At 43.1% G+C, this 21,925-nt stretch overlaps 1 protein-coding gene across 7 annotated transcripts in view; it reads left to right on the forward strand.

Moving 5' to 3' along the window:
• COL26A1 (collagen type XXVI alpha 1 chain) overlaps positions 1-21,925 on the forward strand; it is a 180,889-nt gene that overhangs the window by 10,627 nt on the left and 148,337 nt on the right. For all 7 annotated transcript variants that reach the window (XM_075032504.1, XM_075032507.1, XM_075032509.1 and 4 more), the window contains exon 2: positions 14,637-14,759. In XM_075032504.1, coding sequence (XP_074888605.1) covers positions 14,637-14,759 — 123 coding nt within the window. The remainder of the gene's footprint in view (positions 1-14,636; positions 14,760-21,925) is intronic.

Here is a 21,925-nt window from a genome sequence, read left to right on the forward strand (position 1 = left end):
TTGCAAGGACCTCAGCAACATATTCGTTTTCTTGGGTAATGTCCTTTGAAACAACCAAGCTCTCTAATTATGTCTGTCAGGCCCTGCCAAGTGATTATGGGTGTCGGAACTAGAAGGTTTTCAAAGCAGCTTCGACAAATAACTATAGAATTTTGCTGAAAGTAAAGTTTCAGCTCCTAGGTAGCTTTTGGAGGAGTTGTTCCATAACCTTTGGGAAAGCAAAGGGTGAAGCTGTATCTGTCTACACTGGATGGGAAGAGAAGGGAGAAGTGGGAATGTGGAAATGATAAGAATTGTCACAACTCGTCTTTTGAGCTGAATGCAACTAGAAACTAGATATGTTTGTATCAGACACTTCAGCTGGTGTCCTGTTTGAGCCTGGGAGTTGCCTTGTGCTACCCACGTCTGGGTTATTGATTTGTATCTGAGCATCTCTGCGGCCTATAGAGGCAAGGCTCACTTTGCAGGGCACTTCCATGAGTTCCGATGTGTGTGGTTGTGGTTTGTTGTTGTTGTTTGGTTTTTTTGTGTTTTTTTTCTTTTTCTTTTTTTTTAAGAAAAAAAAAACCCAAAACAAAACCAACCAAAAACCCACCCAACCAAAAAAACCCCTGACAAAACCCACACCAAACCCCATGCAAGCATTTGACTGGAATTGCACGCTCCCCACATGGCATGTGGCTCAGATATTGCCAGTAATAATTGAATAAGTGAATAGGCTGTTCCCATGGGCATATTGACAGCAAGGGGAAACAGCTCAATAGTTGTTCTGTCACTCCATGCTCTGTGGTTCAACCAACCTTCTTGATTTTGTGTATGTGAGAGTGGTTTCAACTGAAACTCATACCAGTTTTTTTCTGCTGCAAGGAGTATGTGACACGAGTCTGTCACAGCCATTTAATTTGACATTCAGCACTGATGTGTTCAGTGACTTGGCTGGTGTATGGCATCGCTATATACTTTCTTATAAATGCATCAAGTGAGCACTGTTGTGATGGCTGCTGCTGTCTTTGCTTGCAGGGTGGCTGTATTTGGCATCATCCTTTGCTGAGACACTGCTTGTAAAAATTTCTCCAAGCTGCACTGAAAGGTGTAAAGGAAAACTCTTGTGTGTGTATGAGGAAGAAAAAGCACAAGCAAGTTTTAGCTGTGGTGTGTGAAGACTGTTTGCATATATACTTAGCATAATAATAAACCGTAGACTGTTACTGAGCAGCCACGTGTCATTCACAGGTTTACTGGTTTGCCCACAGTAAGGAAAGCAACAGTATGCTGTTCTTTCCAAACTACAAAAAAGGTAGCAGAAATACAGAATAACTGTCATCCACCGATAAAATTCAGGTCATAACTGCTTGTTTTAATCAAATTTTTATCTTCCATGTTCTTCTTTGTATCACTCTTTATCCTCTGAATGTTCTGTTTTTGAAGAAATCTGTGTAAATAGGAGGGAAAAAAAAGGTCATCTCTCTTTAATGGCTTTGCCTTGAATTTGCCACAAGCTTTTGCAAGCAGTATGTGTCTGAAATGGGATGTGAGTGTATCTAGTGTCAGTCACTGCTTCTTTGCATGCATAGATGAGGCTCTTCTCACCAATAACTCTAGATGTTCCCATTCCCAGCAGAAAGGCGAGGGATGCCTGTGAAGCCTTTGCTTTAGGAGGTTGGATCATTTGTGTGCATCAGTTTGCATCCTTACCAAATTTGTAGTTAAAATGCTTTTGCAGAGTTTTCTACTTTGCCTTGATGAAGACAGCTAGGTTGCCCTGCCCTTTTGCATTGGCAGGTAACTTTAAACTTCAACAACAACCAAAAAACCCTACAAACCCCCATCTAATGGAGTTTGCCATGCTTATAATTCCACACAGAACAGGGCAGGAATTTTTCTGGCCAAATGTCTGTATCTCTCTTTTGTACCTCCTGCTGTCCCCTCTCTCTTGCTCAGTGCTGATTTCTCCCCATCCGGTTTCCCACGTGTGTGCTCGGGAATGTTTCAAGGCAGTGTTATCATTCCTAAGGAATCTACTGTGCGTGCACAGGCTATGGAGGGTTTTTTTCGGCTGTTATTACTTGGCCAAATCAAACCCATTTTCCACCTGGATACTGAAATGTAGATCCCCTCCCTCAAGACCATCTCCCTTCCAAATAGAGGCTTCCAAAGCACCGAGGCACTAAAGCGGTTTCTTAGATTGCTCAAGAATTTTTTAATAATAGAGAAAGGTGTTAGTATTTCTGTTCACAAGAGAAAGGCTTTCTGTTTTTGAGATTTTTTTTTTTCTAATGAACAAACTGGATTGCAGCAAGGTTTAAAAGGAGAATACAAGTAATTGTTCTTGGCTAGAAATGAGGTATGGAGACTGCTTCCAAGACCAGTGAAATCTTAGTAAGATGTGTTAAAAGCAGAAGAACCTTTTAAACTGAAAATAGGTAGTTAGAGCACTTTGTTTCTACGTGTCTTCATACAGTCTATCTATAAAGAGATATTGAAGTGCAGTGGGTTTTGTGTGATTGAAATGTATACCATCTGCTTAAGAGTTAGTTTAAAACTTGATGAGGCAATACAGAGTGTTCACTAGCAGGGGTTTGGGACTACTGTGTGCAGAAGAGCTGATCTACAGCAAATGCTATGTAGTTACTTTTTATGGCATTGGAGAGATGCAGTCGGCAGAGTGTAAGAGTGGGAGTCTGTAGAAAGGTGAAAAGGAGGTTGCTGGTATAGCAGGTTATTGTGTGCCTGTAACTACTGCATCCAAGCTGTGTTATATTCACATGGAGCTTTGAATGAGGCTTTCCCTTTGTGCAAAGGAAACACTTTGAAAGGGCTCATGCCTGGCAACTGGGAAGTGTTTTAGGGCAATTCATTACTGCATTTAGATGGGTGCTGGGAATGACTGGCTTGAGAAGGCGGCAAGGAAGGGAAAGATGTGATCACCTAACCATCCATGGGTGTGGACGTGTGTTTTTAAAGGGTATTGCTAATTCACTACACTAAAGATGATTTTTTAGAGTTTTAGGCTGTGCAAGTAGGAATTTATTAACCTTAAAGCTATTGAGACATCCTCCTGCCTTAGCTCACAGTCTCTGATCTCTCTCCCAACATGCACTTGAATCAAAACTGATGGTTGTAAAGGACAAACTCAGCTCTCTGATCACACAACAGATCTCAGTTTTGATGTTCCTACTTCCCTACACATGAAACTCCCATGGGTGTGACTGGAACAATAGGATTATTTTCCAAATTATTTTTTATTGTAGTAACGCCCAGGACAGCCTTGTGCCAGACATGGCAGACATGGAATAAAAAGTTTTCAATTTAAATAGCAAATTAACACACAGGGTTTGGGTTTTGTTTTTCAGACTGATTAACACTTTGAATACCCAGGCAGAGAGGTTTTGTGAAGCTTTGTTTTTATTGAAGTGGGGCCTCACATGGCTCATCTTAGGGATCTCTGAGCTGGGCAAACAAAAGACAACCTGCTTTATCTACTCCATGCAACACAGCCTGGTATTCAGAATGACCTGGCATATCAGTGGAGCAGTTACTGGAGAAAAGTTTTGCTTTGCTCTTGGAGTACAGGTGTGTTGGCAGGGTACAGTTGTCCCCCCAAAATCTTCCTTGAGCACCAGCAGTAGTCTTGTCTCAGGCCTAATGCAAATGCTGGCTTAGGGGTACCTGAACTTCAGTTGCCTCACTGAACACAACTGGCTAAGCTGACAAATCAAGAAAGGAAAAGAGGAATTGTTGATCTCAGAGCAATATAAGTAGATGGGTTTGTCTAGACTGGCATATTATTTCTAATCACCTCCTCCAGCACTGGAAACATTAGAAAGCTGTAGGGTTTTCTTGCATTTGGGGAAAGGCTGTTTCTTTAGTGGTTTCAATGAGGGTTTTGTCACATCTGGCTCTTTGTATGGCAGTCACCTGAAACAGAGTGATGTGGAATAAAGCTGAGCCTGCACACTTACTGCAGCTTCACTCTAGAAAGAGGTACCCTTGGCTCGTGAAATCTAGGTCCCAACAACGATGGGCAATCACATGGTAGATAACTACTCTAGAAAGGTGTGCTGCATAGTCCCTTTTATACTAGAGCCCACAGATGCCTTTACAAGTTGCTGAACGACTTGAAGACTTAGACTTAATGAAGTAATTGTAACATGCCACAAGAGAAGAGAAGGAGGAAGGGCAGGTGGAAGAAGTGTTGCTAGAAGAGTTCTGGGTTCTGTTTACCTGGCACCATGCTCTGTACAGGTATTTCCAGTTGCATCCTTACACTTGTGAATGTGAAGCTGATGCTCTGATCTGGTTTTCAGTGCCTTTGTGGGTTCACAGGACGCTGCTCTGAGTGTTGAAATAGCTCAAGAAAACAAATCTCTGTTCCCTTCAAGAGATGCCACAGACAAAACATTGATTTTTCTCCTTCAATATATTCTTTTTCTTTTTTAGCTATCAAAAGAGTGTACCTGTCTCCAATGACAGTAATTTGTCTACTGTTCAGCCCCATGAAGAACGTGAAACGTGCATGTGACATGAGCAGATTAACATCATGCAATTAATTGGAAGCAATGACTTGATTGTGCCATCCTAATTTTTTCTTTGATACGCTAAGTGCTCTCCTTTTGACATTGCCTTTTGTTCTTCTTGTAATTTGTGGTTTTTGGTGCCAGTATAATGCTAATGAAAAACACTGCTTCATTTAGGCAAAGTCCCTGTGTTCCTGTCATGCATGTGGCTTTCATTGCTGCTGGTAAGTGCTGTGAGTTTGGCAACAGAGGGCTGAATGTGAGGCACAAAGATGCACTGTTGTCTGTACAGAGCCCTATAAGCAAAAAAAAAAAAAAAAAAAAATTCAGGAGCAGACCCTGTTGAATCCTTGCAGACTAGCTGTTGATGCATGCAGATACAGGCCCTGTAGGGCTAAGTATGTGATTTGAAGGAGATGCTGAAAACCAGCAAGAGCCTGATTCATCTATTTTGGAGGACTCAAATGGTGCAAAGTGTTGTTTTGTTATGATGTAATGTAGCAAGGGGAATTAAAGACAGCTATGGGTACTGACTTTATGGATGGTGGAGGAGACTTGGTAGCCACAACAGGAGCAATAGTAAAGCATAGGATGCTGTTATAGGCTTGCTGACTCCTTATGCTAATTTTCTTAATGTTTTTTTTCTCCCCAGAGGTTTTGAGGACAAGCAGGCGTGCGTCAGTGTCTTGTTTTTTCCACTTACAATTCCCCCTCCACCTCCTCCTAATTCAAAGTTAGAGTTTAATTCAGAATGAATTTATGTTGGTGTAAATTTACAGATACTGATTTTGATAAAAGTTAGTCTTGTACTTCAAGATCAGGGCCACTGTCCTCAACTTAAGCAATTTTAGATCAGATCTTCAGAGGAGGACATATAGACAAGTGCCAAATGTCATCTTTGAACACAGGGGTATATTTCAGACAAATAGTTGATGTTCCAAATCCCAGCTCTATACTTTAAATCAAGGTCTTAAGGATATTTTTTTTCCTTGACCCTACCCCTCCCTTCAAGGTCAGGCTTTCTAGGAATGAACAAACCAGTGCGACAGATGTATTGGCAATATGAAGGTAGGAGACCTATTTACAACCAGATTATCCAGCTGTGCAAAAATGTTTAGACTCAGGTTCTTCTTCTGAAAGGGTCTAATTCAAGGAGCTTTTATGTTGCAAAAATGACATACTTGGTTGTAATTGTGCATTATTTCCATGCTGCATGGATATCAAATGCCAAATTCCATCAAGTCAGTCTAATTTAACAAAGACAGATTCCATGGATATTTTTGTACGTTTCGTCTTTCCTCCGTCTGTGAACACTGGAAACTACTGTCTTCTCATTGATTGTGATAAGCTTGGGGGAGGGAGCAGCAAAACAGTTCAGTGCCTAGAAGAATGCCTGTAAAAGCAAAGCACTTCAAAGGAGTGAACCCCCCTTTTATTTCTGAGCACTCAGTCATGGGCTAACTTCTTTCATTTTCATGATGAAGGTAATTATGGTTCAGGTCAACCATATTTATTGTTTGATTCAGTTGGAACATGCCACTAGCAAACTGAGAGGAGCTGGGTAGTGGGTATAAATCAGAGGGACTTTATGCTAAAGAAATATTCCTTGTGCCTTCTCACCTCTTTCCCCTTATGCATTTTTAAGTCCTTATCTGCCTCTGTTTATATTCTGCATTTATATTAGTGCTGATGTACAGGGTGGATCTACTGTACAAATGAATCAAGTGTGTGTAATAGATGAGTGCTCATCTTCAGAGCCCCTCCTTCATTAGTTACAGCAGTTGGAAGGTGCCTTGTGAATGAGGTGGGGGATTGGAAGAGAAGAGGAATGGTCTCATGGCTGAAGAAGCTAAATGTTGCTCTGGGGACCTGGATTCCCTCTTTGTCTCTGAAAAAGAGTTGCACCCGTGGCTCCATACTATTTGGCTATTCTGCTTCTAGGCTTTTAATAATTCCAGTAGGGAGAGGTTTTTCCCTTAACCCCTGTAACTTCAATGGCTGCAGAAGGATAAGGCAAAATTTTGCGCAGTTTCCTATGAATTGAAGTGAGTTCAGCCCTCGAGGTAATGCTGTTTGGAAGGTCAACCATGCACACAACAAAGCGAGGCAAGCACAGTTAAATGTGCTTGGCTGCAGAACTTGCTGAAGATTAAAGGTGTTGTGCAGGCTGAACTGCATTTTCCTCCTAAGGTAAAGATTCCTCTAGGACTAAACTCCCTCCAGCAGTCTCTGATAATCCACTTTGTGTGGGAAAACTTAAGACTGTTATTGGCAACTGAGTATTTGAAATGCACTAAGCACAGAACATATTGCCCCCTGGGGAAGGGTTATGCTATTGGGAAGTGCCTAGATAAATTGTCCCATCTTACTCTGCTAGCCAGAACTTATTTTTATGGCCACTTTTTTCAAATTCTTATTGGGGAGGGTGGTGGTGATGGTGTGTGCAGAAAGACCGGAGTTCCTTCCAATCTTTGTCTGACCAACATAGCGGAGTGGGAGACCTGGAACTTGTCTTATTCCTGTTCGTGCCTCTGGCTCTCTGCTGCTTCAAATGGCTGCTGCTGTCTGGCTTCAGAAACACCAGCAGTCTTCCAGTTTTATTAGTTTCCCAAAATGAATGGGCTGTTACAAAGATTTTTCTCCCTTTTTCACAGGAGTCAGGGTAACCTCCATTAGTGACTACGAAGTACTCAGTGGGAGTAAGGCATGCGTAAAAACATCAATATTGACAACAAGATTACTGTGGCTCGTCATGTCTTCTGACTTGCAGACCTCTTAAAACTTTGTAATGGAAGAACAGACTCTGCTTTGAACTGAACCTTGCCATCATAAGCCTGTGTATGGCCACTCCCTTGCCCCTGCCAGGTGGCCTTTCATGGATTCCTTAGCAATGGTCCATCATCCTACAGACCTGAATCAATCCATCAACTCTGAACACTCTAATATTGTGGAGACTGGCGCTCACAATTGAATTTTGTAGCTGGTGCTCTGCTGGATAACGAGCTGAATGACAGCCTTGGATCCTAAAACCGAGTTACCTGGGGAGAGCATGAATGTGGTCAAGAACAGGAGAAATTTAAGCCCAGCTTGGTTTTTATCTGAGCTTTCCAGTAACATGTGATAGGATTGTTTCCTTTTCAGCCAGGTCAGAGCAGTAAAGAGTAATCTGGTCACAGCCAACTGAATTAGCTGCTAAACTTGATCCGATGAAAGTCAAAGCACATTCAGGGAGGTGTGTATTTGTGAATAAGAAGGGAATAATGTAGTTATGTAGAACTGGATGGTTCAGGAAGAGATACCCCAGAGAGCCTGGCAGCCTTTGAATCTGGATTTCTTGTCATGTAGAGGGCAACTTCTGCTCCTGGCCTCAGTGGAGTATGTAACTAACTAACCTCTCCTAACGATGGGTTCCAGCACACAATGTATGGATTGCTGTTCTGGCAAAGCAAGTGGGATGCTGTACTATTTACACAGAGAAAAGGGCACAGTTTGCTTTCATTGAGTTAGAACAGCAACTTTTTCCCAGTGAAAGTCAGCGACCTTCTGATTTTATTGAAATTCCTCTCTAGGATTGCAGGGAAATTGATAGCTCCAGTGAAAAATGTTATGAGGAAACTTGGGGAAATCTATCTAGCTATCAAAACACTCCTACTGTTTTCTGTGCCCTAAATGTTGATCTCTGCTAAGTATAACACACAGTGTGTTATCCTTATGGAAACAAAAAGATAATTCAGTGCAGTTGTTTACACAGCACAAAGCTTTAGGGCAAATCACAAGCATCAGAAATGCCAACCTTATTGAGAGACTTCTGTAATTTTTATTGGGAGTGGGGAGGGTCAATTCATGCCCAAACACATGCAACAGGTGCTGATGAAACAGTCCTTCATATAAAGTCTTCCCCCCACACCCACCCAGCCCTGAAAGACTTTGCTTGCTTCTGTCTTGGCCAGTTGTGGTGATTTGAGCTTTTGTGTTGTACTGTGTGGCATGTGCTTTCATTGGAAGTCCTAAAACCACATTAAATCTCCATTTTACTTGGCTCTACAACAGCATAAATGGCTTTGTTCACAGTCTAACTTGTAGGATTGTTTCTGCTGAAAGCAGAGCATTTCATGCTGGTAGGAGCATGGTGTGCTGTAAGGCCATGGATATCAGGAGTTGTAACTATGTCCTCCAGTCCAGTGAACGCATCAGCCAGAAGGTCCTGTGTGTGGTAGGTGTTGCCTGCTGTAGGCCTGTCCTTAACAGGGCACCGCAGCAAGTCAGTTTTGTATGTGGAGCTGAACTGTTGTCCCACTGAAAGAAGTGATTAGGCAAGAATGTTGCCGCTTTAATTTTTAAGTTGCACACCCCTGATTAAACAGGCTACTTGCTGAGTCCCAATCAGTTCAGCCCAGTAGTTTCTGACATTGTTCAATTTGTGGTCACTTGTCTAGTGAAACGAAGCCTACTAACAACCAGTTGGCTTTTCTCTTGCGAACCCCCTAGAAGGTCCTCCAGACACCCCCCAGCAGTCTGAGAAGCTTGGATAAAAGCCAGCAGTTTGGACTAGGAAAGAAGCAAACATTGCTTTTGGAGATGGCTCTAAGTTTGTTGTGGTGTGAGTCTTTCTAAGCATTTGCAGTGGGCAAATGGGTGGAGGGATCCCTTACACACCTCTTAAGCGGTGGGCTTAGGAAACAGTACTGTGCAAATCCAGATGGTGAGAAGGGGGGAAGAGGAAGCTTGCTGTCAGTGTCTTCCCATCCATGAAATGATTGCTCTAAGCTAATTCAGTCATGCTAGCCAGGAATTAAGCTCTAATATGCGAGTATATGGCTCTTCTGGAACTTAGAGTATTTTAGCTTGAGTATTTGTTACCGTACACTTCTTCACCCTCTGCAGTCCCTTTTCCCTCTCACTATAGGATTACTAGCTGTATAGACATACAAAATCTCCAGGGGATGAACTGTGCATCCAAATAAGGCTTCTGATGAGGGGTGAAGCAGGTTCAGAAAGTCAGTGGGGTAGAATGTGGCTTCCTCCCTGGCATCTGCCTACAGAAGCAAAATGCAGCCCAAGCTCCCTGTGTAAGTCCAGTTGCCCTTTTGAGGTCCTGGCAGCCTGCTCCATGCATGAATGCCCCGGAAAGTTAGGTTTTCTTGTCTCCTGGGGTGTCCAGGTGCCTGAAGCCATGCATCACCGCTCTTGCTGAGTCAGTAGAAAGCAGGCAACTCCCTCCTAGCCATCTGCTGAGAGGGGGGTCTGTTCAAGTTCAGAATAGTAGTTTTCAGAGTATCTCCAAATGGAAGCAAACTATTGACTTTGTTGCTCTAGTTAGCCAGAAAGGTCCACATTAACATCTTGAACCTACACAGTAAATATGATTGGATACCTGTTGGCATCAACACTCGTATTCCTTCTGGAACAACATGTTGTCAGCTGTGATCAAGACATGAGATCTTGGTCTGTAGCCCTGGACTGAAACTGTCTAAATCAGTAGCTTGCAGGCCATGGTCTGCAGATCCTCAGTTGTCCATGAAAGTCTTCCAAGAATTAAATAGGGTGTGAGAAGAGGGTGTCCCTTTGGAAACGGCTGGAGAAAATGGACCAAGCGAGACTTGCCTGTCTAGCCAAAGCAGTGGAAGACCAATTCCATGAGACGCTGTGGGGCCTTGTGCTAAATATGCTGGTGATGAGCGTGCATGAGATCTGACAGACCCAGCTCAAAAGGAGCTGCTATTCGGATCATTTTTTTTGCTTGGTTTGAATATTCTTTTTGAATAAGCAGCAATATATTCTCTGCCATCCTGGATGCATGCCAGTAAAAGTCCTAAACCTTTCTTGCTAGCATCTGTATATAATATAAAGGGTCATTTATAATCTCTGTAAGCCATGATGGGGCCTTTCGTCACATTGTCTGAAGCCTGTTTGCATTCTGGAGACTGTTCTTGCTGACTTTTGGCTTGTGAAGAGAAATCTTGGGGTGGTTTTGTCTGTCTTCTTTCTGTCATAGTCACTGTACTATTAAATCTACAGTGAGTTCCAAGCTATATATCCTAATGCATCTTATGATCAGCTATGCTCCTGTCTTTCTGTCTCACCTGTTCTATGCCACAGTAAAAATCAATCACCTAAAAGCTGCATTTGTAGGAAAATTATGCTATTTATGGGAATCCAAGAGTGTGATGTTTTGTAAATGGGAATGTACTTTTCAATCCTGGGTGGGTACCTTTGTAACTAAACTCTTCCTTCTGTTGATAAAGAGAGAAGTTAGAGAAATCTGTGTTCATGTTGGATTATCCGAGTATCTTTGGGGTCTGACCATTTTTTTTTTTTTGCCCTCATGATCCATGCTGTGGTGATTCTGCTTTAGGGAAGATACTGAGAGTGCAGAGGTGACAAGCGTTGTGGTACTTTATCACTGTCACTGCACTCTCAGTGCTCCTGCTGAGGAAGGTGGAAGGTTGTCCCTAGATTTGAGTGAAGGGTCTGTTATTTTGCCGTGGGCTATCAGTCCTGTTCAGCCTGGCAAACCCAGGTGATGGCTTCAGGCAATGAAAGCAATGAACTGAGAGCCTCGGCAAAGCTTCTCACTTCCTGTAATGATTGCTTCCTTTTGTAATAGATCACTGAGCAGGTCATCTGAAATGAACCTGGGAAAGTGTTGGGTTTCTCCATGCCTGCTCCTCACCTCCCCCCCCCCCCCCCCCCCGCCAACGTGCGGGCTTCTGTCCTGTGCACAGTAGTGCGGGAGCAGCCTTTACCTCCAACCACTGCCTAAAAGCTCTGTCGCTAGATTTTAACAAGGTCTGTCCAGCACGTCTCACTTCCAAGAAAGGCTTTTCCAAGGCAGAAATGACAACTTGACTGCCAAATTCCTTGGACTTGCAAGGGGATATGTGTACCTGAATAGTTTATTCCAAGGACCAGGTAGAGCAAAGGTGCTAGAGACCACCTCAGTCCAAGACAGCTGTTTTGGACTCATTTGGAAAGAAATCTATGTGCATGCCAGCAGCACCCATTGAATGAAAGCCCTGGCAAAACCAGCTTTGTAGATAGCTTAAAATAATCAACCTTTCTTGCAGTTTTTGACATAGCCTGCCCAGTGCCACCTGTTTAGCTCCAGATCCACAAATGTAGTGCTAGATTCCCAAGATGGTTGAAAATAATCCTTGAAGGAGCAACATGACATTAAATCTGGGTCTATGCAAGGGAAAGCTAAAGCGAGTAATGGTAGCTTCCCATTTCTTCTTAGGAGTTACAGTTTGGAGCTGCCATTATACATTAACCAGAGCAGACAGGCTGCCAGATTCCCTTTGGCAACTGTGGAGTCTGCCTCCAACACCTGCCTTTTTCTTCTGCATTGTGCTGGGGTGTGCGGTGGTGTTTGTCTTTGTTCACCTTCCTACCTCATTTGCCTTCAGGAATATGAAGTGCTCTAGTTTCAGCATCAGATACGGAGGGTTTTTCTCAGAGTGTAGTTGAATTTTATTTTTTTTTAATCTGACACAGAAGTGCTTTGTATGTATCCAAGAAGGTGGTACAGGTTGTCTCAGAAGCCCACCAAAATCAGTATTAGAGTGAAATAATCAGTGTAGGATAATCCAGCACCACATGATGGAAATGGTACATCTTCCCAGATGACTATGTGATGGGAGAAGGCCAGAGGGACACACATACAAGCTATGTAGCAGTTATAGCATGTGTAAATAAATTGATTTATTTGGATTTCATGGACAAGCTAGAAAAATGGTCTTAACAGAAGTGGAGGCACTCGAGTCCTTGATACTTATGCTCTGTTTTAAAATGTTCAGTAACTTTATTCTGAATTTGTTAGTATTCATGTCCCTTCATGCTCTGTTATATGTTCCTAGTGTGCATACTACTGCTTCGTTCCTCCCCTGTGGTGGGACTTTTCCTCATTGCATGTTAATGAAAAGTTTTGTTTTTCATAACTTTAGGGCATATGCTTCTGCCATTATCCTCTTAGGTTCTGTATGTGTGCAGTTTCTTTTGTCTGACACGAAATGCTTTTGCCCTGAGGTTTGTGCGGAAGTGCTGTCCTTCTGATGGCTGCAAGCACTGTGCTAAAAACATGCTCAAGGTAAATCATATGGAGCTGTGGTTTCCTCAGCACCTCTTGTACTTGCTCTTTCTCTTGGCTGCCTTTCCTTCCATGCTCAGCCTGGCTGTTCCCTGGGCATGAGGAGATCTTATCCAGCAATACCATCTGAACAAACCCCATGACTGAGGCTTGAAGAGATGAAATGGCCGATTGCATCATGTGTGCATGTGAAACGAAAAAGAAAACTTGACTTTGAATTATCACATTTCCAATCATTAGCTCCTGTCTTTGTTTCTTCTGGTTTTGCTCCCTAAACTTTGTGCAGAAGTTGTATTGAGCCTATTAAAGGATCTGCTGTCATCATGTGATCTGAAGATTCATTAGTCTTTTTTCCCCTTTTTGTCCTTTGGTTCTATGATGTAGATGTTAGTACAGACATTTGGGTACTAGGGTGTCTGATCCCTATATATACACACCACAGACCCTCAATAAATCTGAGAGAAGTGGTTCTCTAAGACCTCCCTGCCAGCCGGGGTCACTTGAGTTGTGACTGTAGTCCCTGCTTTTCCTGATGGAGAATTACAAGCAGGTTTACAGTGAGTAGGAGCGGTGCCTGCAGGGAAACCTGCATGACTCTTCCTTGACGCTGCTAATGGGCTTGATGGCACTGGGTAGAAAGCCCCCCTCTCTTTGGGTGCCCCATCTTACCCATCTGGCTGTAGCCGAAGGTTCGGTGAGCAGCCTGCTGGCCCCAGCCTGCCCATTGTGGTCTGCAGCACTCGGCTCAGCTGCTGGCATGCGTACCTCCTATTCATGGAAATGAGAGTTATCCAGAGAGCAGGGAGCCTCCTGCGGAGATAGGAGGGGAATCCAAAAAGGAAACAAAATGCAACAAATGCTGTAAATGGCAAATACTGGAAAAATTAAATTGCCATGGGAAAAGGTGGGTTAGGGAAGGAGGAGGGGATGTACAGGTGCCTGTTTCCACTGGGCAAGCAGTTTGATTTTTGGTTTGCAAGGCTGGGGAGCCACTGTGATACTTGGAGAAGAAGGGACCAACTGTACTGGGGGCTCTTGCTTTAAGATGGATGAGGAGCCGGGACTCTTCTGCATGTGCGGGGAATGCTTACACAAGCACTTTATGTGTTTTGGAGCACAAGCTGGTGTTTCCACTTCCCTTAGTGATCCCAGTTCTGATCCCCAATCAGTAGGAAAGTGACTCTCAAACCTGTTAACTACACTGAGGTACAAAAGCAAAAATGTGAACTACTATTTTGCAAACATGAATGATGCTTGCATGGGGAAAATGAAAGTATCCTTTTTTTCCACTCAAGAATGACACTGGAAACTAAAAACATAATTTTCAGAGAAGGTGGAAAAGGGTCTATGGGTCCTCATTCCCAGGGCTGACACTGCAGTTCCTGCCTTCTCATACACCTTATGGTGAGGAGGTCTCTCTCACTTTTGTTTTCTTATAAGACAGCATAAGACACTAGTCCCTCCCTCCCCTGCATCTTCTCTTGCCCATTTTTAGACTGTAACCTCACCAGGACAGCAATATAACTTGTTTGGCACCCAGCTTGATCGAGCACTGCTGACAATGAGCTCCACCACACCAAAAAGCAGAATTTTCCAACTCAGATGTTGTTCAGAATGGTAGGAGGCTCAGGAATGATACCATAACGAGCAGGGTGAAATTAAGACCAGTACAATGGGAACTGACTATCAGGAGATTTGGAACACTTTTTTTTTTTCTTTCTTTTTTTTAAAGCCCTATTGTTTATGATAACTAGCAGAACTAAATTATGTACTATAAAACTCTGGCCTCTGAGGACCAAGCAAGAGGCGTTACTGGATGTCTTGTGGTTCAGGTTGGCAGAAGCAGGGAATCTTTCTGCAGCTATTGGGAGGAGAGGGTGGGGTGAGAAATGAGGACTGCAAGTTAGGCAAGCTATGGCTGGCAGAAGAAACAACCCCACCCCCAGATACTTGGTCTGTTTTTACTGCAGTCTGATGTATGTTGGTTCAGCTTGCTGTCTTACTGGGGCTAACAGTGTCCTTTCTCTCTGCAGGCATTGGTGTCACTATACAGTTACACGGACAGTTTCCTGCCAAGTGCAGAATGGGTCAGAAACGGTGATCCAGCGAGTTTATCAGAGCTGCCGGTGGCCAGGACCTTGTGCCAACTTAGTGAGGTAAAAATCTTCATGTCTCATGTTGCCCAAATTTTCCTGCATTTCTCGTTAAATTGTTTACCTTTTAAGCGCTGCATAGAGGGTTGAAATCAACGGATCACATGTGATATCCTGCTTCATGGTGGTGTAACTAAAGAATGGCACTGGTGTTAGCTGTAGAGTAATTACACATGAAGGTAAGATAGTGTTAGGGACAAGCTATGTGAGACAGTTTAGCTTAGGCTGTAATGCCAGTTTGTACTTCTCCACACAGGAGGCTGTTGCTAGTCCATTGTGAAGCTAAATAAATAATGGAGTCCAAGAGAGTGCAGTGTGACTGAACAGGGTTAGCAGGGATGCTGGACCAATGGCACTATGTGGCTTGTTGGTATCAAGTCCTCATACTCAGGTCTTTAGGGTAATAATTGATCACATACATTGGAAAGCTTTGATCAAATTTGTTGCAGCTGGTGATGGACAAAGGTAATATGCCCTGTACCATTTGGAGTGGAATTTCCTTACAGCATCTCTTACACCTGCATCTCAATATCCTTTAGAAACATGCATGAAAGCACAATGTCCGCTCTCCCCAGATGAGAAACAAAGCTTAGAGATGGTGACTTGTCAAAAACTTGCCCTGCGCCTGCTTTGCCTTTCAATCGTTTGTGGTCTTGGGACCCACCTACATTTAAAGAAAAAAAAAAAAAGTATGAAATAGCTATGCCCAGCTACCACCTTTCAGTATGCAAAGTGTCTCTGTATTGTTGCGTTCTCTGAAAAGACATTCTCGGAGCAGAATAGTGTTACCCACCCATCTGGGAATTGGTGCAAAAAAGCCATTGTGCTCTAAATTTACACCTATAACAATTTCCCACGTAGACAAGCCCATAGTTTAGCTTACAAAGCTTAGTCATTTTATTGTTATTGTTACTAGTTCACCCACAGGGTGTTGACTGAGGTCCTCTTGTAGTTGATAACCTAGCCAGAATGTGGTTGAACTACCCACTTAAATACCCAGAGATCCACCTTCCCAGTCTGTTCTTGTGACTCTTCATCTGGAATTCACATTTTGCATATGGCAGTTACCACAGTTGGTTCTCCAGTTTCTATTTGGCCAGTGGTCAGTTTAAGTTTTTTCACTTGTAATATATCTGCTTTGGTGTCTCTTTGGTCTTGTTTTATGCAAGGCTGTGGTTGAAACACTTAATATTTTACACTGTTGTGGCCAAAATTCTGTTGAAGCTTTTTAATTTCCCAGACTTTTTATGCACATAATTGTCATTAGAAACTTGTGAGCTTTCACCTTGTCTCCTAAACTTGCCAAAAATCATGCTTATTTTTCCTTGTTAACATAACCGTAGTTTCATAAGTACCAAACAATTGATCACGTTACTAGTAAAAATCCTTTTTGTGGGCTCCTGCAGTTACTCATATACATTGATTCTTACATTGTTAACCCAGAGACTTTAAGAGTAGTGTGTGCTGTTAGTGACATTATTATTCATGGAACATTTTCAGTTTCAAATGTAGTTTGGCTCATTTGCCTGACGAGTCCAATTGTTTGGAGACAATGCAGAATGGCAGCAGACTTATTTTCACATAGAAAGAAAAATTATCATGGAAAGAAGCTGGGGTTATTGATATTTAAGATCTTGGCTGGTGAAAGTTCAGCTGACAGGAGCTGCATTTCTGGAAGATGATCACCATGAAGAAACCTACCAGAAGAGATGGGAGGACACTAATGCTCTGTTCCCTTTGCAAGTGGGAGGAAACACGAGCAAAGCGGATGGCACCCTTCCAAGGAAATTACTGTATTGTCTGTCCTTTAATCATGCATCATATGATATTCTTGCATGAAGTAGAGAAAGACCCTGGACCTCTCTTTCCCAAGGACCTTCAGAAAGCTGTTAACTGGGTGGGCTGCAGCATTTGTTATCAACAAAGGTAAAGCAGGAGTTGCATGTGCTGCTTCCTGATAATTTCCTATACTGCCACTGTACGAAAGGGAGAACCCCAAGAACAAGTAGCAATGAAGTCGAAGACACTGAGGTCCTGAGAGTTGAGTGGGTTGTTGTATAAGTTATCCCCATCCCAGACATCTTTTATAAGTGGTTGCTTGTTTCCAGCAGTGCGTCTGACTTACAATAACAGAATGAAAAACAGCCACTGAAAATTATGGATCTTTTGACATGTAACTACTGTGGGCAACATTTGGTAACCATGAGTCATGTTGTATGGTTGAGATCTTACTTCCAAGGCCAATGCAGCAGCCTATCAATGTTAGTTGCCAGCACCTACGGATGTGTGAGTAACTGGCTTTCTCTTGTCTCAGAGTGAAGCTGAGTTTTGAAAAAAATTTTTAAATTATACTTTTACCCCTCTTTCACCAAAATGCTGTTTCCTAAAGAAAAAATATTCAATCTCGCTCCTAATTCAGGTGAATCCCATCTCCTCTTTCAGATGAAAACTCCCAAGGATAGCAATGAGAAAGACAGGCCCCAAAATCACAGGGAAGTTGAGTCCCTCTTCTATTCAGCACCTCACTTGCTAGTGCAGTTCCTGGCAAGTTATACTTGTTTTCCTTATTTTTCTGCTAAGAAACTGGCTTCAAAGGGGTGTGTAAGCTTATATCGGCCACCATGCTGCACAACTTCCTTCGACAGGTCTCTGAAAATTCTTACAGAAGATGAACAGAACGGAAAACTCAACTTGGGTGCCTTACTTCCCTGTGTCTGAAAGCTTTGGGTGACCCTGCTGTTTGCCTGGAAGATGTCCTGGTTTTCTCAGGTGTCTGTTTTTTTCTTGTGGTGAACATGCTGTCTGTGGTGCAGGGTGAAGACAACCGCTTGGGAAAAGCAGTGTGACTAGTATCAAATCTGATAGCATCCTATCCCAACACTTCGCAAAACACAGGAGAGAGCTTATGCTAGCTTCATGGAATGGGAATCAAAGAATCCCTTGTGTCACTAAACATCTTCTCAAAGTCACCAGTCCTTGAGTGTGTTCCTCTAATATGAAGGAGCTTCTCTATTTTGTCTACGGTCCTTAATGATTGCCTGCTTGACTGTATCTGCTCTACATGACAGGTCCAGCAAGAATGCTTCACAGGGCCAATGCTTCACTCCCATCAAACAATGTTGTTTCTGTTTCCTCCTTACCTTCTCTGTACCAGCACCTGTCTTTTCAGGTTTTCTGGAATTCTAGCTTCTGGCAACGTCAGACTTACTCCAGGTCTGGTAATGGCTACAAATGTTCATGCTTTCTGTACCCCTGTGATTGTTCAGGTAATATAAATATATCTGCTTTCTTTTTGCCAAAAAGACAAACTTAAAGATATTCTGGCCTTCTCCTATTTTTCTCTAGTGAGATTTCTGGTGCCTGAGCTTGAAGGGGGGGACGGACGGACGGGGCACAGCCACAATGCAAAATGTTAGTAAGCCATTGGCATTATTTTGTCTTTATAGTATTTCTCTCAGCTGCAACTTGAAACAAACTGTTTTCATCTCCTTGTTTACAGGGAGTCAACCATATCTGAGGGAGCTTTCATTCTGCCAGCACCCGTTATCAGGCTGCTTACTAGCAAAAGGGATGCCAGCCAAAAAAAAGGCATCTCTCAACCTCGTGGTGACAGCTGAGAGGGGTTCTCTGTTAGAGAGACTTTGCTTACAAGCAGACATCAGTGTGGCCAGACAAGGATTTAATCCATTTCCTGTCTCCTATTCATTTGTGTTATGTTTCTTTCCCTTATTGCACAAACTGCAGCTCAGGGTCAAGCCTTTGACAGAGGAATATCTGTGAGATCCCCAGCTTTAGCAGCTTCAGTAGTGTGATGTCCTCGCTGTCTATTCACTTGCTCTTGGGAAGCTGGCAGCTGTACCTCTTTTGCAGGAGTGTCGTCATCTTGGCTGGGATGGGATGAGCTGCTCTGTTCTTGCCCTCCACCCCAGACTCTTTATTTAGCTTGGGTGCTGAGTTGCTTTGGAGCAGTCTTGGCTGGAGACTTTCCCTCAGCAGATCTATTCTTGAACTCTCTATTTGTGTAGTAAAGGCTTCAGCTTCTGCGCGCCATAGGATATGCCTTTGCTTTGTCACGCTACGAAGTGAACGGGCAACTTTCCAGCAGTCTGGCTGAAGCTCCTAGTGTACTTATAAAAATTGCATGCCATTTATCTGTCTGAAGGAAGGGATAAAGTCTCTAGCTTGGTGTTTCAATGGCAACCTAATCACTGGGTCTCTGCTGCCGGGATGATTGCACCCTGCTCCCGGTAAACCCAGGCATCTGAATTGTAACCCTTCTCCTGAGCAATCATTTTGCTGCAGCAGCTGCAGGCTAATGCACAATCCTGTCATGCTTAGGACACTACACTCCTCAAGGCTCACAGAGAAGGGTGGTCGCATAGGCCAGGCAGGGATTTGAGACCTGCATTCAGTTGCTGGAACTTTTGTGACTTTCTGTGCCTTCAGTCAAGTGATGCCACCTCGCCTGTAAGATGAGAACAGTACTTCTTTCGTCTTACTGTGTTTTATGACTTTGAGAATAGGACAACTTCTTGCTATACCCTAATTGGCCAAAATCAGTCTAATTTTGATTAGAGTATTTGCGTATGACTTGCGGTCAGTAAAACAGTATCTCAGGAGGTAAATGAATGTGATGAACAGCCTGGCAGATCATGCACTGTTTCAGCCTTCAGAAGACGAACATTTTCTGCTTCAGACTGTTGTTGCTGTGAAAATCCCTGTCTCATGTCTGGAAGCATGCTGCTTCAGATTGTGGCAGGATATTCTGACTTCTCTCCTACTTGTTTCATCCTAGAAAAATGAATGTTCCCAGCAAGGTTGTGTGAGTGTTCATCCTGCTACTTTTTGCTGTATTCAGTGGTCACATAGCTGTTTCACTCTACCCTTTGAGCATCCTGTCTCTGCAGCACTTCCTGGCTTTAGAGAATCTGAAGATTCCCCTGGAAACACAGAGCTGGCTTGTATGGGGATGGGCTTACCCAGTCTCCGTACTTCAGCAAGAGCCATTGAAACCCCAAACATAAAGTTACTCATCTGTCAGCTTCAAACACCACCCAAAAGTGGGAGAGATGGAAGGGGAGAGCATTCTTGCAACACAGCAAATCTGGGCTGTAATGCTCTTTCCAACTGCCAGTCATTGCATGTTTTTTTCCTTTCAGTATTCTAGCTTGTTTGGCTTATCACAAATGCTATGTGCTTTTGATGACATTTTTAATGTAAGCAGGCTACATGTCTTGCATGGATCATTCTTGCTGTTTCTGAATGTTGGGTTTTCTTTTTTGTTGTTTTCATTTAAACTGAACACGTTTCTGCTCCCGGGGGGATTTTACAAGCTAGTTTGCAGAATAACAAAGAAGGAATTCTGCAGGCTCATCCATTTTGGTCTTCTCTGCTTTTGAAGACTCTATTGCTACAGGGTAAGTATGAGAAGTTGGGGATCTCTCACCCAAGAGATTGGCCTGTAGCTGATGTTTCTCCTCAGTTTCAGAAGTAGTAATGCCGCAGGGAAATCCTTCTCTTTCTTTCCAGTCAATTGAATAATAAATCCTAGAGCTTATTCCAGTGCATTAGAATTGCCATTTCAAGTCCTGTTACACACAAACTCTTTTATGTGTTTAACTCCCTTATTTCTCTCCAAGTTGTAGAGTCATATGCTTGGAAAAAGATGCCTGCTCTCCCATGTACACACAGGATACAACTGTAGGATGAACAGTGCTCCTGTGAACAGGATAGGTAGAGGCTCTGAGTTTGTAAGGGATTAGAGCTGTAGCACAAAGGTGCATTCTCATGTTTGGGAAAAATGTGGATGGCTGTGTGCTGCTGGCTGGGCCCTAGTGGAGGGCCATCTGCTTTGTAGATTGTGCACAGGCACAGGTGTCCTCAGGCTGCTAATTGAAGGCCTTTTGATCTTCTCCAGACATGCTGTCTGGGCACTCTTCCTCCTTGCTGGTAGGGAAGTGCAGTGCTGCTCTGCTATAGCACTGAGATCTAATTGTTAATAAAGACAGGAGCTGATGATTACTCTGGTGGCACAGAAACATCTGTCTCTGTGTCCTTTTTCTTTTTTTCTTGGGACTGAGAGACTGTAGAGTATTGCTCTGTACAACTTGGGATGGAAGGTGTATAAGTTTCTGTTTTCTGGGTTTTAGACTCTCGATAAGTTGTGCAAACCAGACATGCTCAGAGTGGAACAGAGTCCTCTTCCTTGCCTTTGGCAAAGGCAGGAGACATGTACAATGGCTTCCAACACTCCTGCAGCTGCAGGTTTTGTTTTCTGTCCGGTGTCTGCAGGAGCATATTTGAAACTCCTCTGGTTACATTCTTCCCTGGGGAACTACTGCCTTTGTGCTAGGGAAGCTGGAAAAGCTGGGGCTGCAGGGAAAAAGAGCACAGGTCTGATTCACAGAGTGATGGTCTCTGCCATGCTTGTGAGTGCAAACATGATGGCAAAGGTACTCCTTGTCCCCGTGTCAGCTGTGGCACTAGTTTGAGGTGAAGTTATCTTGTCTGTATTCCATAGAGAAGCTACCTGGTATATTCAGGGTCTGGTAGGCTTTGAGAGGATAGTTATGATGGTCTGTCTGGAGTGGGGATAGTGGTGTTTGGAACCAAATATGTTCTTGATAGCTTCTCTGAGAAACGGACTCTCTGGGTACACCCATAGGATATTCTTCTCTATGTTAATACTTGTCAAGCTCTTTCCAACCTCCCTTCTTTCCAAGGCAGTCAAGTACTTCAAGCTTAGATTACATTAACCTGATGTATTTGAAATCTGACTTCAGAATACCCTGATTTTCTATGGGGAATTTTAGATTTTTGGCATGTCTGTAAATCAGGACATGGGTACCAAAAATTGGAGGAACTACCATGAGTTTTGTTCTGATCTTCTTTTAATACAGAGGTAGCACTTGTTATAATGAAGATGGATTGTCCCTGTTAGAAAGACAATAGGGCAGTTATTTGTACAGGGTTGGACCCATTGGGTTGATATGTGACTTCATTGCAATGAGAGTAGTACATAAAAGAAAGCTTGGATTCCTTGGTTTCCAGATTCTTTGCCAGTCAAAAAGGCAAGTTAATTCTTCTTGTTATCCTCAAACCCACCAGTAAGTGATGTGGAAACTTTCAACCTGGAATTTAAATAAAAATGAATAGAAGCTTCTGAAGGT

This window comes from Buteo buteo, chromosome 7, assembly GCF_964188355.1.
Source record: "Buteo buteo chromosome 7, bButBut1.hap1.1, whole genome shotgun sequence".
Lineage (NCBI taxonomy): Eukaryota > Metazoa > Chordata > Aves > Accipitriformes > Accipitridae > Buteo > Buteo buteo.